The 20,811-nt window shown below is 39.9% G+C and overlaps 1 protein-coding gene across 10 annotated transcripts in view; it reads left to right on the top strand.

Annotated features, from left to right (window-relative positions):
- Positions 1–20,811, top strand: part of URGCP (upregulator of cell proliferation) — a 126,887-nt gene that overhangs the window by 54,679 nt on the left and 51,397 nt on the right. For 4 of the 10 annotated variants that reach the window (XM_057505278.1, XM_057505276.1, XM_057505273.1 and 1 more), the window contains exons 2-3: positions 17,298–17,382; positions 18,306–18,644. The exons of 2 other annotated variants lie outside the window; for them this stretch is intronic. Coding sequence is in view for 1 of the 8 variants with exons in the window: in XM_057505270.1 (XP_057361253.1) it covers positions 20,630–20,637 (8 nt within the window). In the remaining 7 variants the exon portion in view is untranslated. Of the gene's footprint in view, positions 1–1,124; positions 1,142–17,297; positions 17,383–18,305; positions 18,645–20,614; positions 20,638–20,811 lie in introns of those variants that run through there. 4 more of the 10 variants (XM_057505275.1, XM_057505274.1, XM_057505271.1 and 1 more) reach the window with 4 other exon arrangements.

Below are 20,811 nucleotides of genomic sequence, written 5' to 3'. Positions count from 1 at the left end.
CCTTCCCCCACCCCTCCCCTTGGGTAACCACTAGTTCATTCTTGGAGTCTTTGAGTCTGCTCCTATTTTGTTCCTTCAGTTTTGCTTTGTTGTTATAATCTGCAGATGAGGGAAATAATTTGGCACTTGTCTTTCTCTGCCTGACTTACTTCCCTGAGCATAATATCCTCCAGCTCCATCTATGTTGTTGCCAATGGTAGGATATGTTTCTTTCTTATGGCTGAATAGTATTCCATTGTGTATATGTACCACATCTTCTTTATCCATTCATCTACTGATGGACATTTAGATCGCTTCCCCTTCTTGGTTACTATAAATAGTGCTGCGATAAACATAGTGGTGTATATGTCTTTTTGAGACTGGGAAATGGCATTCTTAGGGTAAATTCCTAGGAGTGGAATCCCAGGTCAAACGGTATTTCTATTTTTACTTTTTGAGGAACCTTCGTATTGCTTTCCACAATGGTTGAACTAGCTTACATTCCCACCAGCAGTGTAGGAGGGTTCCCCTTTCTCTGCATACATGCCAGCATTTGTTGTTCTTAGTCTTTTTGATGCTGGCCATCCTAACTGGTGTGAAGTGATATCTCATTGTGATTTTAATTTGCATTTCCCTGATAATTAGCGATGTAAAGCATCTTTTCATGTGCCTGTTGGCCATCTGAATTTCTTCTTTGGAGAATTGTCTCTTCATATCCTCCGCCCATTTTTTAAATTGGGTTATTTACTTTTTGGGTGTTGAGGCGTGTGAGTTCTTTATATATTTTGGATGTTAACCCCTTGATGGATATGTTGTTTACAAATATATTCTCCCATACTGTAGGATGCCTTTTTGTTCTGTTGATACTTTGCTATACAGAAGCTTTTTAGTTTGATGTAGACCTGTTTGTTCATTTTTGCTTTTGTTTCCCTTGCTGGAGGAGTTGCATTCAGGAAGAAGTTGCTCATGTTTATATTCAGGAGATTTTTGCCTACGTTTTCTTCTAAGAGTTTTATGGTTTCATGACTTACATTCAGGTCTTTGATCCATTTTGTGCTTACTTTTGTGTATGGGGATAGACAATAATCCAGTTTCATTCTCTTGCAGGTAGCTGTCCAGTTTTGCCAACACCAGCTGTTGAAGAGGCTGTCTTTTCCTAATTGTATGTCCATAGCTCCTTTATCATATATCAATTGACCATATATGGTTGGGTTTATATCTGGGCTCTCTAGTCTGTTCTATTGGTCTATTGTTATGTTCTTATGCCAGTACCAAATTGCCTTGATTACTGTGGCTTTGCAGTGGAGTTTGAAGTCAGGGAGCACAATCTCCCCAGCTTTATTCTTCCTTATCAGGATTGCTTTGACTATTTGGGGTCCTTTGTGGTTTCATATGAATTTTAAAACTATTTGCTCTAGTTCATTGAAAAATGCTGTCAGTATTTTGATAGGAATTGCATTGAATTTGTAGATTGCTTTAGGCAGGATGGCCATTTTGACAATATTAATTCTTCCTATCCATGAGCATGGGATGTGTTTCCATTTATTGGTTTCTTCTTTAATTTCTCTCATGAGTGTCTTCTAGTTTTCAGAGTATAGATCTTTTAACTTCCTTGGTTAGGTTTATTCCTAGGTTTATTTTATTCTTTTTGATGCAATTATGAATGGAATTATTTTCCTGATTTCTCTTTCAGCTAGTTCATCATTAGTGTATAGGAATGCAACAGATTTCTGTGTATTAATTTTGTATCCTGCAACTTTTCTGAATTCAGATATTAGATGTAGTAATTTGGGGGTGGTTATTTAGGGTTTCTTAATGTACAATATCATGTCATCTGCAAACAGTGGCAGTTTAACTTCTTTACCAATCTGGATGTGTTTTGTTTCTTTGTGTTGTCTGATTGCCGTGGCCAGGACCTCCAGAACTATGTTGAATAAAAGTGGAGAGAGTGGGCATCCTCTTCTTGTTACCAATCTTAAAGGAAAGGCTTTCAGCTTCACACTGTTAAGTATGATGTTGGCTATGGTTTTGTCATATGTGGCCTTTATTATGTTGAGGTATTTGCCCTCTATACCCATTTTGTTGAGAATTTTCTTCATGAATGGATGTTGAATTTTGTCGAGTGCTTTTTAGCATCTATGGAGATGGTCAAGTGGTTTTTGTCCTTCTTTTTGTTGATGTGGTGGATGATGATGGATTTTCAAATGTTGTACCATCCTTGCATCCCTGGAATAAATCCTACTTGATCATGATGGATGATCTTTTGATGTATTTTTTAATTCAGTTTGATAATATTTTGTTGAGTATTTTTGCATCTGTGTTCATCAGGGATATTGGTCTGTAATTTTCTTTTTTTCCTGACTGGTTTTGGTATTGGAGTGATGCTAGCCTCGTAGAATGAATTTGGAAGTATTCCTTCCTCTTTTACCCTTTGGAAAACCTTGAGGAGGATGCATATTAGGTCTTCACTAGATGTTTGATAAAATTCAGCAGTGAAGCCACCAGGTATTTTGTTCTTAGGTAGTTGTTTGATTACCAGTTCAGTTTCATTGCTAGTAGTTGGTCTGTTCAGATTTTCTGTTTCTTCCTGGTCAGCCTTGGAAGGTTGTATTTTTCTAGAAAGTTGTCCATTTCTTATAGGTTATCCAGTTTGTTACCATATAATTTTTCATAGTATTCTCTAATAATTCTTTGTATTTCTGTGGTGTCTGTAGTCATTTTTCCTTTCTCACCTCTGATTCTGTTTATGTATGTAGACTCTCTTTTTTTCTTGATAAGTCTGGCTAGCAGGTTATATATTTTGTTTATTTCCTCAAAGAACTAGCTCTTGCTTTCATTAATTCTTTCTGTTTTTGTATTCTTCTCGATTTTATTTATTTCTGCTCTAGTCTTTATTATGTCCCTCCTTCTACTGACTTTGGGCCTCATTTGATGTTCTTTTTCTATTTTCATTAATGGTGAGTTCAGACTGTTCATATGGGATTGTTCTTCTTTCCTGAGGTAGGCCTGTATTGCAATATACTTCCCTATTAGCACGGCCTTCGCTGTGTCCCACAGATTTTGTGATGTTGAATTATTGTTGTCATTTGTCTCCATATATTGCTTGATCTCTGTTTTTATTTGGTCATTGATCCATTGGTTATTTAGGAGCATGCTGTGAAGCCTCCATGTATTTGTGGTGTTTTTATTTTTCTTTGTGTAATTTATTTTTAGTTTCATACCTTTGGGGTCTGAGAAGTTGGTTGGTACAATTTCAATCTTTTTGAATTTACTGAGGCACCTTTTCTGGCCTGGTATGTAATAGATTGTTGAAAATATTCCATGTGCACTTGTGAAGAATGTGTATTCTGTTGCTTTTGGGTGGAGATTTCTGTAGATGTCTGTTAGGTCCATGTGTTCTACTATGTTGTTCAATTCCTCTGTCTCCTTACTTATTTTCTGTCTGGTTGATCTGTCTTTTGGAGTGAATGGAGTGTTGAAGTCTCCTAGATTGAATGCATTGCATTCTATTTCCCCTTTTAATTATGGTAGAATTTGTTTCACATATGTAGGTGCTCCTGTGTTAGGTGCATAGATGTTTATAATGGTTATAGCCTCTTGTTGGATTGACCCCTTTATCATTATGTAATGTCCTTCTTTGTCTCTTGTGACTTTGTTTGTTTTAAAGTATGTTTTGTCTGCTACATGTACTGCAACTCCTGCTTTTTTCTCCCTAATAGTTGCATGAAATATCTTTTTCCATCCCTTCACTTTTAGTCTATTTTTGTTTTTGGGTTTGAAGTGAGTCTCTTGTTGGCAGCATATAGATGAGTTTTGTTTTTTTATCCATTCCTTGTGTCTGTGTCTTTTGATTGGTGCATTCTGTCCATTTACATTTAGGGTGATTATTGATATGTATGTACTTATTGCCATTGCAGGCTTTAGATTCATGGTTACCAAAGGTTCAAGGTTAACTTCCTTACTATCTAATATTATAACTTAACTTAGTATGCTATTAAAACACAATGTACATGTTCTTTTTTTTTTTTGCTGTTAGAAACACAATCTAAAGGTTCTTTTTCTTTCTCCTCCGTTATTTATATATTAGTCATATTCTGTACTCTTTGTCTACCTCTTTACTGACTTTGGGGTTGTTGATTTAATTTTTCATTTCTTAGTAATTAATTGTTCTACTTTCTTTACTGTGGTTTTATTACCCCTGGTGACAGCTGGTTAACCTTAGGAACACTTCCTTCTATAGAAGTCCCTCCAAAATAGACTGTAGAGATGGTTTGTGGGAGGTAAATTCTCTCAGCTTTTGCTTATCTTCAAATTGTTTAATCCCTCCTTCATATTATGCGATCATCTTGCTGGATAGAGTATTCTTGGTTCAAGGCCTTTCTGCTTCATTTCATTGAATATATCATGCCACTCCCTTCTGGCCTGTAAATTTTCTGTTGAGATGTCTGATGATAGCCTGATGGTTTTCCTTTGTATGTGATCTTATTTCTCTCTCGGGCATCTTTTAATAGTCTATCCTTATCCTTGATGTTTACCATTTTATTATATGTCTTCGTGTTGTCTTCCTTGGGTCCCTTGTGTTGGGAAATCTGTGCACCTCCATGGCTTTAGAGACTATCTCCTTCCCCTGATTAGGGAAGTTTTCAGCAATTACCTTCTCAAAGACACTTTCATCCCTTTTTCTCTCTTTCCTTCTTCTGGTACCTGTATAATACAAATAGTGTTCTGTTTGGATTGGTCACAGTTCTCTCAATGTTTTCTCATTCTTGGAGATCCTTTTTTCTCTCTGTGCCTCAGCTTCTTTGTATTCCTCTTCTCTCATTTCTATTTCATTTATCTCCTCCACCATATTTATCTACTTTTAAAACCCTCCGTTGTATTCCTTAGTGATTGGATCTCGGACCGGAATTTGTTCCTGATTTCTTGAATATTTTTCTATACCTCCATGAGTATGTGTATGATTTTTATTTGAAATCTCTTTCAGGAAGATTGATGAGATTGGTTTTATTTGACTCTTTTTCTGTTTTTTTTTTGTACAATTTTGGTTTGAACCAGTTTCCTTTGAGATTTCATATTTGTATCTGTCTCCCTCTAGTGTCCAGAAGCTCTACTCTCTGTAGCTGCTCATCACCTGGAGCATTGTCAGCGGTTGCAGCGGAAGGATGTTGTTTCCTGTGGGGAGGAAAGATCTGTTTTCTGCTTCCCTGTTCCTATGCTTGTCTCCACTGCCAGAACCAGTGGGCTGAGTACACAGGCATAAGCCTTTATGCTTTGTGATTGTAGTTGCCCTAGGTGTGTCTTCCCTCTCGCTGGCCTGATGGCAGGGCAGGGGCTGACAGTTTGTGAGCCAGGGGTGGGCTGGCCAGGAGGAACACACAGCAGGTTGTGTGTCATGGTGGGGGGCCTTGTAGCTGCATATCCAGTCGGGGTTGGAGCACCTGAAGCTCCTGAAAGTTCCTAACCTGTTGGGCAGAGTGCGCCCAGACAATTTTGCCTACCTGTCCTTACTTGTGAGCAGTAATCTCTGCAATCCTTGCCCCTTTAGCAGCCCTCTCATGGTTAGGAAGTCTCTCAGACTGCCCAGCTTTCTTTTGTCCCAGAGCAGTCAGATATGGATCTCTGTTTTCCACAAGCGGCTGGATTCTCAGTCTCTTCAGGTATTCCACCTGTCTTAGTTTTGGAACTACACTGATCACCAGAGCACCATTGAATGTAGATTTGTGTTCCCAGAGCAGATCTGCAGAGCTAGGTGTTCAGCAGTCTCAGGCCCCCACTCCCTCCCCGCTCCATTTGTCTTTCTCCCGCTGGAGAGCTGGGGGTGGGGTAAGGGCTTGGGTCCCGCCATGTCACAGCTTTGGTATATTACCCTGTTTTGTGAGGTCTGTTCTTTTCTCTAGGTGTGTGCAGTGTGGCCCAGCCTTCTTTCCTGTTGCTCTTTCAGGATTAGTTGTATTACTTGTATAATTTTATTATATGTGGTTTTAAGATGAGGCCTCTATCTCACCTCTAACTCCACCTTCTTTAATCCTCTCAGAATGGTTTTCTTTAGTGTTGTGATTAGATCACCTAAAAAAATTTTTTTTTGTATCTATTATAGTGTTAGGCTTGTGGTTGCCATAAGTTTCAAGGATAGTTTCCTGACTATATAACAGTCTATATTAAGTTGATGATTACTCTATTTCCAACTCAGTCTAAAACTACTTTTTTTCTTCTTCCTTCTCCACATTTTATGTATAATATGTTATAATTTGCTTTCCTTGTGTATCCCCTGACTGATTTAGTATATAGTTGGTTTAACTACTTTTGTTTAATTTCATACTTGCTAGGTAATTAATTGGTCTGCTACCTTTACTGTGGGTTTAATTTCATTGATGAAAACTATTTAGCCTTTGAAATATTTCCATCTATAAAAGCCCATTTCAACATATCTTGTAATGCTGGTTTAGTTGTTATAAATTTCCTGAGTCTTCATTTATCTAGGAATTGTTTGATCTCTCCTTAAAATTTAAATGATAATCTTGCTGGGTAAAGGATTCTTGGTTAAAGGTTCTTCTGTTTCAATACATTAAATGTTGTATGCTACTCCCTTCTGGCCTGTAACATCTCTTCTAAGAAGTCTGCTCTTAGCCTGATGGGGTTTACCTTTTTTCTCCCACTTGCTTCTTTCACTAGTGTCTACTTATCCTTAATCTTTGTCATTTTAATTATTATATGTCTTGGTGTTGTCTTCTTGGGGTTCCTTTCACTAGGGGATCTCTGAGCTTCCACAACCTGAGTGTCTATTTCCTTCCCCAGATTGGGGAAGTTTTAAACAATTATTTCATCACAGTGACTTTCTATCCCTTTGTCTCTCTCCTCACCTTCTGGTACCCTATTATGAGAATATTGTTTCATTTGGATTGGCCACACAGCTCTCATCAGTCTTTCATTCCTGGAGATCCTTTTTTCTCTGTTTCTCAGCTTCCTTGTGTTCCTGTTCTTTAATTTCCATCTCATTTACTGTCACCTCTACTTGCAGCAATCTCTTATTCATTCCCTGCATTGTATGTTTCACTTCAGTTACTGTATTCTTCAGCTCTGAGTGACTTTTCTTCAACTCTCATCTTTGTTGAAGTCCTTCCTGACATCTTCAATACTTTCCCCCAGGTCAGTGAGCATATTTATGACTGTTACTTTGAAATCTTTATCAAGAAGATTGGTTTTAAAAATCAAATGAATAGTCATATTTGAACTGTGTATAGTTCATAATGCATGAACAAAACCGAAAGCTTCTGTGATGACTGCCCTTGCACTGTTCACCATGTAACTTATTCACTATGTAAGAATTTGTACTCCATGTAAGAATTTGTTCGTTATGCACCAGAAGATTGGAGACTGACGAAAATTAGGCTTGGGGTGGATTAATGATTGTGCATTGAGTATTGACCCCCCTATACAGAAATTTATTGTGGTTAACAACTATTTGATCAATAAATATGAGAAATGCCCTCACAATATATATATATATATATATATATTTAAACACACTTCCAATTGTAAAATAAATAAGTAACCGGGATGTAATGTATAGCATAAGGAATATAGTCAAAATATTGTAACAACTTGGTATGGTGATACCTGGTACCTAGAATTATCATGTATATAAATGTTGAATCACTGTGTTGTACACCTGAAACTAATGTAATGCAATACTGTTGTCAACTACCCTTCAATAAAAAAAAAAAAAAAAAGAAGATTCGTGATCTTGTTTCAATTAGCCCTCTTTCTGGTGTCTTATCCTGTAGTTTTGTTTGCATCAAATTCCTCTACCTCTTCATTTTACCAGGGTTTCTATGTTTCTTTCTTTGCATTAGATGGATCTGCTCTGTTTCCTGGTCCATAGAGTAATGGCTTTCTGAAAAAGGTATCCTGTGGTGCCCAGAAGGTCAACACTCTTTCCTCTCCAGTGCCTGTTTCTCCTTTGTGCTGGCACTCCAGTTGCTGTTGGTGGGCAGTAGGTGCAGCTGCCTTTCTGCCTGCTCTCAGTGGTCTATCTCAGTCTGCTGCAGCTGGCAGTTTGCCTTAGCTGGCTCTTTTTGATCAGAGCAGTGGCTTTTACTGGGATTTTTGTGGGTGGGGCTTCTCTCTCTCTGCCCTGCAGCAAGGGTGGGGTGGTTGCTTAGCTGTGGGGCAGGCATGCTGTGGCAGTGAGTCATGTGGGTGCCCCCTGGTGGCAGCGAGGCACGCAGTTCTGCCTTGGCTGCTGGAGGGGAGGATGGAGCTCTGGTAGCTGACTCCTGCATGCATCTCTCCAGTAGGGCCAAGAAACCTGGAAGAGCCTCCCTCTGCCTGCCAGACAGCAGAATCTGTTGTTGCTGGGCTGAGTGGTCTGGCATGCCAGTAAGCAGTGCACAGGGAAGCACCTGGGGCTGAATTTCCAGTGAGGGGAATGGAGTGTCTGGGGTTCTTGAGAGTGCCTGACCTGGTGGGATGAGAGTGGGTTGAGGAGGTAAGTTCACCTGCACTTTCTACTGCAGAGAGAGCTCTGACCAACCATCTCCCCTCTGGCACCCCACCTACTTCTGGCAAGGCTTTCAAACTGCCACCTCTGCTTTAGGTCTCAGCAGGACCAGTGGAGTGTGCCTGCTCTCCACAAGTGGCTGGATTCTCAGCCTCCCAGAGTGCTCCACCTGTCCCTGGTGTCTAGCCCCACTAATTACCAGAACCTAATGCAATGTGGACTTATGGTCCCAAAGAATATCTCTGGGACCAGGAGTTCAGGTTCCTGAGTGCCTGTCCCCATCCTGCTCTGTTCCTCTTCCTCCTGCCTGTGGACTGGGGTGGGGGAAGGGTCCCATTCAATTACAGTTCTGCCACTTTACCCTTTTCTGTGTGGTCTTCTCTTCCCCAATTGTCGGTGGTCTGTCCTGCAGTCCTCAGGTCATTTTTAGGGTTAGTTGTATTTGCTGTAGTTCTTCCTTGGTGTGTGTGTGGGAGGTTCCTGCCCTGCCTTCTTACTCTGCCATCTTTTTTTCCCAGAACCTTCCATTGTATTTCTTAAAACAACATAAAACTAGATTTTTACATTTTTATTGTTTAGTTCAAAATGGTTTATATTTCTCATCAGGATTTTTTATTTGACCCAAACTTGATTTAAAAGTGAATTTTTAAATTTCTAAATATAGAAATATTAAAATATCTTATTGTTTTTCTAATTTAATTACATGTGGTCAAAGATATGGTCTATATTATTTTTATCCTTTGGAACATTTTGAGAATCACTTTATATACATACAGTATATGGATAACTTAAAAAAATTGGTATATAATTCACATACTGTAAAATCTAATATTTTAAAGTATACACCAGTGTTTTTTAGTATATTTGTATGGTTGTTCAACCATCACCTCTTTGTAATTCCAGAACATTTTTATCACTCCCCAAAAGAAGCCTCAGACCCACTAGCAGTCACTGTCCATTTTGTTCTCTTACAGTCCCTAGCAGCCACTAATCTGTTTTCTGTTTCTGTAGATTTTCCTAGTCTAGATATTTCATATAAATGGATCATAAAATAGTGGCCTTTTGTCTCTAGCTTCTATTATTTAAAATGTTTTCAATGTTTATCTACTTTGTAACATGTATGAGTATTCCATTCCTTTATATGGCCAAATAATAAATATAAATATATACATATATATGGAATATACATATATACACATATACAAACACAACAATTTTATTTATTAGTTGATGTACATTTGTTTCTCCCCACTTCTTGGTTATTATGAATAATGGTGCTATGAACATTTTTTAAATTAATTTATTTTGTTGTCATTAATTCTGCAATTACACGAAGAACATTATGTTTACTAGGGTCCCCCCTTCACCAAATCCCCCCCACATACCCCGTTACAGTACTGTCCATCAGCATAGTAAGGTGCTGTAGAATCACTACTTGTCTTCTCTGTGTTGCACAGCCCTCCCCATGCCCCTCCCCACATTATACGTGCTAATCGTAATGCCCCCTTTCTTCTTCCCCGCCCTTATCCCTCCCTACCCTCCCATTCTCCCCAGTCTCTTTCCCTTTGGTAACTGTTAGTCCATTCTTGGGTTCTGTGATTCTGCTGCTGTTTTGTTCCTTCAGTTTTTCCTTTGTTCTTATACTTGACAGATGAGTGAAATCATTTGATATTTGTCTTTCTCTGCCTGGCTTATTTCACTGAGCATAATACCCTCTAGCTCCATCCATGTTGTTGCAAATGGTAGGATTTGCTTTCTTCTTATTGCTGAATAATACTCCATTGTGTATATGTACCACATCTTCTTTATCCATTCATCTACTGATGGACACTTAGGTTGCTTCCATTTCTTGGCTATTGTAAATAGTGCTGCGATAAACATAGGCATGCATATATCTTTTTCAAACTGGGCTCCTGCATTCTTTGGGTAAATTCCTAGGAGTGGAATTTCTGGGTCATATGGTATTTCTACTTCTAGTTTTTTGAGGAACCTCCATGCTGCTTTCCACAAAGGTTGAACTATTTTACATTCCCATTAGCAGTGTAGGAGAGTGCCCCTTTCTCCACATCCTTGCCAACATTTGTTGTTGTTTATCTTTTGGATGTTGGCCATTGTAACTGGTGTGAGGTGATATCTCATTGTGGTTTTAATTTGCATTTCTCTGATGATTAGCGATGTGGAGCATCTTTTCATGTGCCTATTGGCCATCTGAATTTCTTCTTTGGAGAAGTGTCTGTTCAGCTCCACTGCCCATTTTTTAATTGGCTTATTTGCTTTTTGTTTTTTAGGTGCATGAGCTCTTTATATAATTTGAAAGTCAACCCCTCAATGGATATGTCATTTATGAATATATTCTCACATACTGTAGGATGTCTGTTTGTTCTACTGATGGTGTACTTTGCTGTACAGAAGCTTTTTAGTTTGATATAGTCCCACTTGTTCATTTTTACTTTTGTTTCCCTTGCCTGGTGAGATATGTTCATGAAGAAGTTCCTCATGTTTATGTCCAGAAGATTGTTGCCTGTTTTTTTTCTAAGACTTTTATGCTTTCATGACTTACATTCAGGTCTTTGATCCATTTTGAATTTACTTTTGTGTATGGGGTTAAACAATATTCAAGTTTCTTTCTCTGACATGTAGCTGTCCAGTTTTGCCAACACCAGCTGTTGAAGGGGCTGTCATTTCCCCATTGTATATCCATGGCTCCTTTATCATATATTATTTGACCATATATGCTTGGGGTTATATCTGGGCTCTGTTGTCTGTCCCATTGGTCTATGTGTCTGTTCTTTTGCCAGTACCAAATAGTCTTCATCACTGTGGCTTTGTAGTAGAGTTTAAAGTCAGGGAGCATAATTTAACCCATTTTATTCTTCCTTCTCAGGATTGCTTTGGCTATTCGGGTCTTTTGTGGTTCCATATGAATTTTAGAACTATTTGCTCCAGTTCACTGAAGAATATTGTTTGTATTTTGATAGGGATTGCAAAGAATCTGTAGATTGGTTTAGGCAGGATAGCCATTTTGACAATATTAATTCTTTCTATCCAAGAGCACAGGGTGTGTTTCCATTTATTGGTATCTTCTTTAATTTCTCTTAAGAGTGTCTTGTAGTTTACAGGGTATAGGTCTTTCACTTCCTTGGTTAGGTTTATTCCTAGGTACTTTATTCTTTCTGATGCAATTGTGAATGGAATTGTTTTCCTGATTTCTCTTTCTTCTAGTTCATTGTTAGTGTATAGGAATGCAACAGATTTCTGTTTATTGATTTTGTATCTCACAAGTTTGCTGAATTCAGATAGTAGATATAGTAGTTTTGAAGTGGATTCTTTAGGGTTTCTTAATGTACAATATCATGTCATCTGCAAACAGGGACAGTTTGACTTCTTCCTTCCCAATGTGGATGCCTTTTATTTCTTTGTGTTGTCTTATTGCCATCGCTAGGACCTCTAGAACTATATTGAATAAAAGTGCAGAGAGTGGCCATCCTTGTCTTGTTCCCGATCTTAAAGGAAAAGCTTTCAGCTTCTCACTCTTAAGTATAATGTTGTCTGTGAGTTTGTCATATATGGCCTTTATTATGTTGAGGTACTTGCCCTCTGTATCCATTTTGTTGAGATTTTTTTATCATGAAAGGATGTTGAATTTTGTTGAATGCTTTTTCAACATCAATGGAGATAATCATGTGGTTTTTCTTCTTTTTGTTGATGTGGTGGATGATGTGGATGGATTTTCAAATGTTGTACCATCCTTGCATTTGTGGGATGAATCCCACTTGATCATGATGGATGATCTTTTTGATGTATTTTTGAATTCTGTTTGCTAATATCTTTTTGAGTATTTTTGCATCTATGTTCATTGGAGATATTCATCTGTAATTTTCTTTTTTTATGGGGTCTTTGCCTGGTTTTGGTATTAGGGTGATGTTAGCCTCGTATAATGGGTTTGGGAGTATTTGGAAAACCTTTTGGAGGATGGGTATTAGGTCTTTACTAAATCTTTGATAAAATTCAGCAGTGAAACCATTTGGTTCAGAGGTTTTGTTCTTAGGTAGTTTTTTTTATTACCAGTTCAATTTCCTTGTTGGTAATTGGTCTATTCGGATTTTCTGTTTCTTCCTGGGTCAGCCTTGGAAGGTTGTATTTTTCTAGAAAGTTGTCCATTTCTTCTAGGTTATCCAGTGTGTTACCATATTATTTTTCATACTAGTCCCTCATAATTCTCTGTATTTCTGTGGTGTCTGTAGTGATTTTTCCTTTCTCATTTCTGATTATGCTTATTTGTGTAGACTCTCTTTTTTTCTTGATAAATCTGGGTAGGAGTTTATCTGTTTTGTTTATTTTTTCAAAGAACCATCTCCTGTGTCACTGATTCTTTCTATTGTTTTATTCTTCTCAATTTTATTTATTTCTGCTTTAATCATTATTGTGTCACTCCTACTGACTTTGAGCCTCATTTGTTTTCCCTTTTCTACTTTCATTAATTGTGAGGTTAGGCTGTCCATATGGGATTGTTCTCCTTTCCTGTAGCAGGCCTGTATAGCAGTATATTTCCCTCTGAGCACAGCCTTCACTATGTCCCACAGATTTTGCGGTGTTGAATTCTTGTTGTCATTTGTCTCTGTATATTGCTTGATCTCTTTTTATTTTGTCATTGAGCCATTGATTATTTAGGAGCATGTTATTAAGCCTCCATGTGTTTGTAGGCTTTTTCATTTTCTTTGAGTAATTTATTTCTAGTTTCATACCTTTGTGATCTGAGAAGCTGGTTGGTAGAATTTCAATCTTTCTGAGTTTACTGAGGTTCTTTTTGTGGCCTAGTATATGATCTATTCTTGAAAATTTTCCATGTGCACTTGAGAAGAATGTGTATCCTGTTGACTTTTGCTGGAGTGTTCTGTAGATATCCATTAGGTCAATCTTTTCTAATACATTGTTCAGTGTGTCTGTCCCTTTACTTATTTTCTGTGTGGTTTATCTGTCCTTTGGATTGAGTGGTGTGTTGAACTCTCCTAAAATGAATGCATTGCATTCTATTTTCCCCTTTAATTCTGTTAGTATTTGTTTCACATATTTAGGTGATCCTGTGTTGGCTGCATAGATATTTATAATAGTTATATCCTCTTGTTGGTCTGCCCCCTTTATCATTATGTAATGTCCTTCTTTGTCTGTTGTTACTTTATTTGTTTTGATGTCTATTTTGTCTGATACAAGTACTGCAATTCCTGCTTTTTCTCCCTATTAGTTCCATGAAATATCTTTTTCCATCCATTCATTTTTAGTCTGTGTATGTCTTTGGGTTTGAAGTGAGTCTCTTGTAGGCAGCATATAGATGGGTGTTGTTTTTTATCCATTCAGTGACTGTACGTCTTTTGATTGGTGCATTCAGACCATTGACATTTAGGGTGATTATTGATAGGAATGTACTTATTGCCATTGCAGGCTTTAAGTTCTTGGTTACCAAAGGTTCAAGGGTAATTACCTTACTATCCAACAGTCTCATTTAACTCTTTTTGTATGCTATTGCAAACATAACCTAAAGATTCTTTTTTTTCTCCTTTTTCTTCCTCCTCTATTCTTTGTATGTTATGAATCATACTCTTTACTCTTTTTGTCTACCTGGTGTGACTTATATTTAGCCTTAGGAATACTTCCATCTATAGGCATCCCTCCACAATGCACTGTAGAGGTGGTTTGTGGGTGGTAAATTCTCTCATCTTTTCCTTATCTGAAAATTGTTTAATCCCTCCTTCAAATTTAAATGATCACCTTGCCAGGTAGAGTATTCTTGGTTCAAGGCCTTACTGCTTCATTGCATTAAATATATCATGCCATGCCCTTCTGGTCTGTAAGGTTTCTGTTGAGACATCTGATGATAGCCTGATAGATTTTTCTTTGTATGTGATCTTTTTTCTCTCTCTAGCTGCTTTTAAAAGTCTGTCTTTATCCTTAATCTTTGCCATTTTAATTATTATATGTCTTGATGTTGTCTTCCTTGGGTCCCTTGTGTTGGGAGATCTGTGCACCTCCATGGCTTGAGAGACTATCTCCTTCCCCAGATTGGGGAAGTTTTCAGCAATTAGCTCCTCAGTGACTCTTTATATCCCCTTTTCTCTGTCTTCTTCTTTGGTACCCCTATAATGCGAATATTGTTCTGTTTGGATTGGTCACACAGTTCTCTCAACATTCTTTCATTCTTAGAGATTCTTTTTTCTCTCTGTGCCTCACCTTTTTTTATTCCTCTTCTCTAATTTCCATTCCATTTACCAACTCTTCTACTACATTTTATCTGATTTTAAATCCCTCCATTGTATGTTTCATTTCAGATATGAAATTTCTTAATGATTGAATCTCTGTCTTAAATTCTTTCCTGAGTTCTTGAATATTTTTCTTCTCTCTGGCTGCTTCTAATACCCTGTTTTGGTCTTTGATCTTTGCCATTTTAATTATTATATATTTTGGTGCTGTCCTCCTTGGGTCCCTTGTGTTGGGAGATCTGTGGGCTTCCATGGTCTGAGAGACTATTTCCGTAACTTGGGAAGTTTTCATCAATTATTTCTTCTAAGACACTTTCTATCCCTTTTTCTCTCTTCTTCTTCTTCTGGTCCCTCTCTAATGCAAATATTGTTCCGTTTGGATTGGTCACACAGTTCTCTTAATATTCTTTCATTCCTAGAGATCCTTTTGTCTCCCTTTGCCTCAGCTTTTCTGCATTCCTGTACTCTGATTTCTATTTCATTAACAGTCTCTTGCACCTCATCCAGTCTGCTCTTAAATCCTTCCATTGTTTGTTTCATTTCTGTTATCTCCCTCCAGACTTCATCCCTTAGCTCTTAAATATTTCTCTGCAGCTGCATCAGCATGGTTATGAATTTTACTTTGAATTCTTTTCAGGAAGATTGGTTATATCAGTCTCTGCAGGCCCTCTTTCTGGTGTTTGAGTGATTTTGGACTGAATCAGGTTCTTCTGCCTTTTCATGTTGATAGAAGTGATTGCCAGTGAGTGGCGTGTTTGTCAGCTGGGAGAACAAAGTCCCTTCCTGCTGTCTGGTCACCTTGCCCTTATCCATTGCCTGTGCTGGTTAACCATACACAGCAAGCAGTCTCTGGGTTAATCCCTTGAGCTGCCGTGAGCAGGGCAGGCTTTGGGAATGCCTAGGGCATTGCTGGGGGTCGCAGGCATGTGGCGTGTGTTCTCCTGTGAAAACAGCATCCCTTCATGCCTTCCAGACTTTTCAGTGGCTTCCTCTGCCTGTGCCAGGCAGCTGTGCATGGGGGCAGCCTCTGGATCTGGCCCGGTTAGCTGTGCGCTGGGAGAAGACTCTGTGTGGTTGCTGTGCATTGGACTGCTCCCCAGCTCATCTGCAGCAATGACAGTTCAGCCGGTTTGCTTGTAGTGCTGGCAGGGGGTAATGAACAACAGGCTGCTTATTGGTGTGAGGGGCTTTGGAGCTGCATTGCCACCCAAGGGGTTAGGGCACCTTAAGTTCCTTAAAATTCCCAGCCTGCTGGGATGATTTTGTCCACCTGTTAAACCCTTGTCCCTTTAAGACTTTTAAAGTGCCCAGTTTTCTTTTCTCCCAGGGCAGCCGGCTGTGGGGACCCATTTGCAGTCTCAGTCTCAAAATTTACACTTCCATTTCTCTAATATCCAGTACACCATGCAATGTGTGTCTGTGCTCCTGTTGCAGATTACTAGGGATGGTTATTTAGCAGTCCTGTGCTTCCACTCCCTCCTCACTCTGATTCTTTCCTCCCATCAGTGAGCTGGGGTTGAGGGTTGGTCCCGCTGGGCCATGGCTTGTAACTTATGCCCTTCGTGAGGTGCTGGGGTCTCTCAGATATAGATGTAGCCTGGCTGTTGTAGTGTATCTTCTGGTCTCTCTTTTAGGAATAGTTGTATTTGCTGTATTTTCAAAATACATATGGTTTTGGGAGGAGATTTACACTGCTCTATTCACACCACCATCTTGAGAAAATCCTCAGTAGTATGTTTGTAAAATGTCTGAGATCTCTAATTGAGTGTCCTTAAAAGTATTTTTTGTTTGTTTTGGTAACATGCTATATAAAACTTATAATTTTAGCCACTTTAGGTGTACATTTCAGTGGCATTAATCACATTAATAATGTCATGCAAGTACAACATCACTATTTCCAGAACTTTTTTCCTTTTTATAACTCCACAGAGTTTCTGTGACCACTAAGTGATAGCTCTCCATCCCCCCATTCCCTGTCTCCTGTTAGCTTCTGATCTACTTTCTGCTTCTATTCATTTGCCTATTCTAGGTACCTTTTATAAGTGTAATACAATATTTAAATGGATGAACCATTTCCCACCAACAGTGTACGAGGGTTCCAATTTCTCTACATCCTTGTCAATATTTGGTATTTCTTATTGTTTTCATTAAGACATTTTAGTATGTGAGGAGTGGTATCTAGTTGTGGTTTTCATTGCATTTCTTTAATGACTAATGTTGTTGATGTTGATCATATTTTCATATGGTTATTTGCTATAAGTATATCTTCCTTGGAGAGATATCTCTGCAAGTCCTTGGCCCATTAAAATTTTTTTTTGTTGTTGAGTTGTAAGCTTTCCTTGTGTACTTGGATGTTAATGCCTTATCAGGTATATGATTTGCAAATATCTTCTACCATTCTGTTGGTTACTTTTCCACTGTCTTGTTACTGTCCTTTGATGCACAAAAATTTTTAATTTTGATGATCTCCAGTTTACCTATTTTTTCTTTGTTGCCCATTGTGGGTAAAATTGTAATATTTCCAGAATATCTCACCTGACTTTAGTACATTTTCATATTAACAGGTGCTCAAGGGTGGAGAGAAGTATGGCTTTAGTGCATTTGCATCATTCCTCAGGGGTGAACACAAGTTCATCTCCATATCAATGAGTAAGTACCTGGGCAACTGGAGGGTATCTGTACCTGAGAGGTGAAGGGGAGGGCTGATTTTGCTTCTGCTGGAGCAGGAAAGAGAGAAGGCCCTGGACTGCTGTTGGTAAGCAGTAAACGGATTTTAAACTTTATTTCTCCCTGTGACTGATTTCAGTTTTTAGAGGTTTTGCCACGGACTTACACCTGTGCTCTCAGTGTCATATCCAGAAAAGTCATTGCCAAATCCAATGTCATGATGGTTTCCACATGTTTCTTCCAAGACTGTAATTGTTTGAACTTGTATGTTTAGGTATTTGAGCCAATTTTGAGTAACTGTTGTATAAGATGTAAGGTATGGGTCTAGCTTCATTCCTCTGTATGTGGATATCCAGTTTTGTCAGCATCATTTGTTGAAAAGACAGACTGTCTTTTCCACACTGAATAGTCTTAGCACTTGAGTAGAAAATATATTGGACCATGTATGTGAGAGCTTATCTCTAGGCTGTTTATTCTATTCTATGGTCTATATGTCTTTATGCCAGTAATGTACTGTTTTGATTACTGTAGCTTTATAGGTCAGGCCATATGAGTTCTCCAACTTTGTACTTCATTTTCAAGACTGTTTTGGTTATCCAATGTTCCTTGAGATTCCATATGAATTTTAGAATGGGTTCTTCTATTTCTATAAAATATCTTTTGGGATTTCGATAGAGATTTCATTGAATCTGTGGATTGGTTTGGGTAGCATTGACATCTTAACAGTATTAAGATTTCCAATCTGTGACCATGGGATGCCTTTGCATTTATTTATACCTTTCCTAATTTCTTTCAATATTGTTTTGTAGTTTTCAGTGTTCACATATTTTGCCCTTTTGGATAGATTTCTTTCAAAATATATATATATTTTATGCTGTGGATAAAATGAGAGTTCCTATGTCCAGGATTCTCACCTGGCCCTGATTGACAAGTTTCCTGCACACCGGTGGGCAATACGTGGCTGTTGACTCTATAAAAAAGAGCTCCGCCCAGTGCTTTGCACGCAACATGGTGGCAGGGCTGCAAGGCTGCAGGAGAGCCAAGCAGAGGCTGGAATGGTGGCAGCGCTGAGGACAGAGGCCCAGAGGATGGCTGTGCCAGATAACTGTGCAGAGAGGCCCAGAGGACAGCTGTGTGGGGCGACTGTGCAGAGAGGCCCAGTGGATGGCTGTGCGAACAGAGGGGCCCAGAGGCAGAGATCAGCTTGCTGCCTGAAGACTTGCTCTAGTGACTGACCTGCCACTGTGAGAATAAACTTGGGTATAACCCTTTCACCCCAAGAACGTTTTGCTGTGGATTTCTTTGGTCACACTGAATCCATAGTGAACTTGCCCAGGGCTGAAACCCATTGGCAAGACAATTGGTGAAAGTCGGCAGGGTTCATTGTTGACCAAGGAAAAAGACAGGCCACCTTTATGGGAGGGGTGCTTCAGCGGGCTGCCCCTGTGAATGGGGAGACAGTGGATCGTCCCCCAGTGGGTATGTGGTCTGAGGTGGCTTGCCTCCTAGAGGACTGGGCCCCACCCTAGGACTGGAGGCAAGTGGAGGTGACACCTGAGGCAGTAGGTGTGGTCCTTGGTATAGTAAGCAGATCCTTTGAGAAGCAGAGTTCCCGTGAGGCAGTGGGGACTGTGGGTTGGCTGCTTCTCACAGTCTTATGAAGGTCTACAGAGGAGACCCAATATATGGCGGCATGAGAATGTGAGCTGCAAACCTCTGTGGATTCCCTGAGGAGGGAGATGGCCTTGATGTGGGAGGAGGCAGCACGAGAGCACCAGCAACAAGGTGCCATTAGAGACGAGACGGCAGCACTGTCAGGTGTTTTGAAGGAGGAAGAGGCCATCAAGGAAAAGGACGAACTCCTGAGGGAAGCACAGGTGGAGGTGGCATGAGAACATCAGCTGCGAAGCATTGAGCTGAAGGTAAGAGAGCTTCTGAAGACAGAGGTAGCATTGCTGCAAGGCACTGTAGAAAAGGTAGAGATTGTAGCAGAGGAGGCACTCGGGGGAGGGGAGAGAAAGGTGCTATCAGCCCCGGAAATGGAGGAGCTGGGGAAGGATGAAGGGGTGGTGCCAGAGGCAGTGGCACCTCCTGTATTGAAAGCATGCCTAGTGGTTGTAAAGAAAATAAAGACCCAGCAGCTGAAAGTTTCCCAAGGAGAGGGGCAGCCCCCTCCCCAGGTCATGGAGCACTCTATGCTCCTCCCCTATACTCAGGCTGAGCTGGTGGATTTGGGCTCCCGGTTTAGGCAGAAGCCCTCGGAGTCAGTATCAGCTTGTGGGACTTAGGGGTGGATGGAATTGTTCTGTCGGGATCAGAGATGGGAGAGCTGTCTTCCCTGACAGTGCAGCCTGCCTTGAGGCAGCGATTACAAAATGCGAGGTGACGTGTACAGTAGCTGAAGCAACAAGAACCTGGAAAGAAATAAGACCTGTTACTCACAGGAGGAATTTTAGGGGCCCTGTGAGGGTTACAAGGACCCAGATGTGGGTTGATTTGATATGGGCAGAAGTAGATGGAAGGAAATTGGATAGGAAGCCAAATAGGCTCTTACTGGGCTATGGCAACAACTGAAACCAAACCAGCAGTTCCAGCCATTAAGACCAAAGAGGCAGAGGTCAGAGACAGAGCCATGAGTCCAGCCTGTGTGTCTGCAAGACTTTTTGCTGGAGAGGCTGGAGAACAATGTTCGTGCTTCCTTGCACAGGGACCATTGCAGAGGACTAAGGGCACATAGATTGAGAGGAGAGAATCCTGGAGGGGTGGAGTGTGGATAAAATGAGAGTTCCTGTGTCCAGGATGCTCACCTGGCCCTGACTGACTAGCTCACTGCACACCTGTGGGCAATACATGGCTGTTGACTATAAAAAAGAGCTCCACCCAGGGCTCTGCACGCAACATGGTGGCAGAGCTGTAAGGCTGCAGGAGAGCTGAGCAGAGGCTGGAGTGGTGGCAGCGCCAAGGACAGAGGCCCAGAGGACAGCTGTGTGGGATGACTGTGCAGAGAGGCCCAGTGGATGGCTGTGCGAACAGAGGGGCCCAGAGGCAGAGACTGGCTTGCTGCTTGCAGACTTGCTTTGAGTGAATGGGATTCTAGTGACTGATCTGCCATTGTGAGAATAAACTTGGGTATAACCCTTTCACCCCAAGAACGTTTTGCTGTCAATTTCTTTGGTCACACTGAATCCATAGTGAACTTGCCCAGGGCTGAAACCCATTGGCAAGACAGATGCTAATGTAAATGGAATTGGTTTCTTAATTTCTTCTTAATATTTATCATTGTTAGTGTATGGAAATGCAACTGACTTTAAAACCGCTTTATTGAGTATGGTTGACATGCAAAAAGTTGTACATATATAGTGTATACAATTTGATGAGCTTGGAGATCAGTGTACACATGTGAAACCATCA

This window comes from Manis pentadactyla, chromosome 7 (assembly GCF_030020395.1).
Source record: "Manis pentadactyla isolate mManPen7 chromosome 7, mManPen7.hap1, whole genome shotgun sequence".
Taxonomy (NCBI): Eukaryota; Metazoa; Chordata; class Mammalia; order Pholidota; family Manidae; genus Manis; species Manis pentadactyla.
The sequence above is the reverse complement of the archived record's forward strand: the minus strand, read 5'-3'. Positions and strand labels throughout refer to the sequence as shown.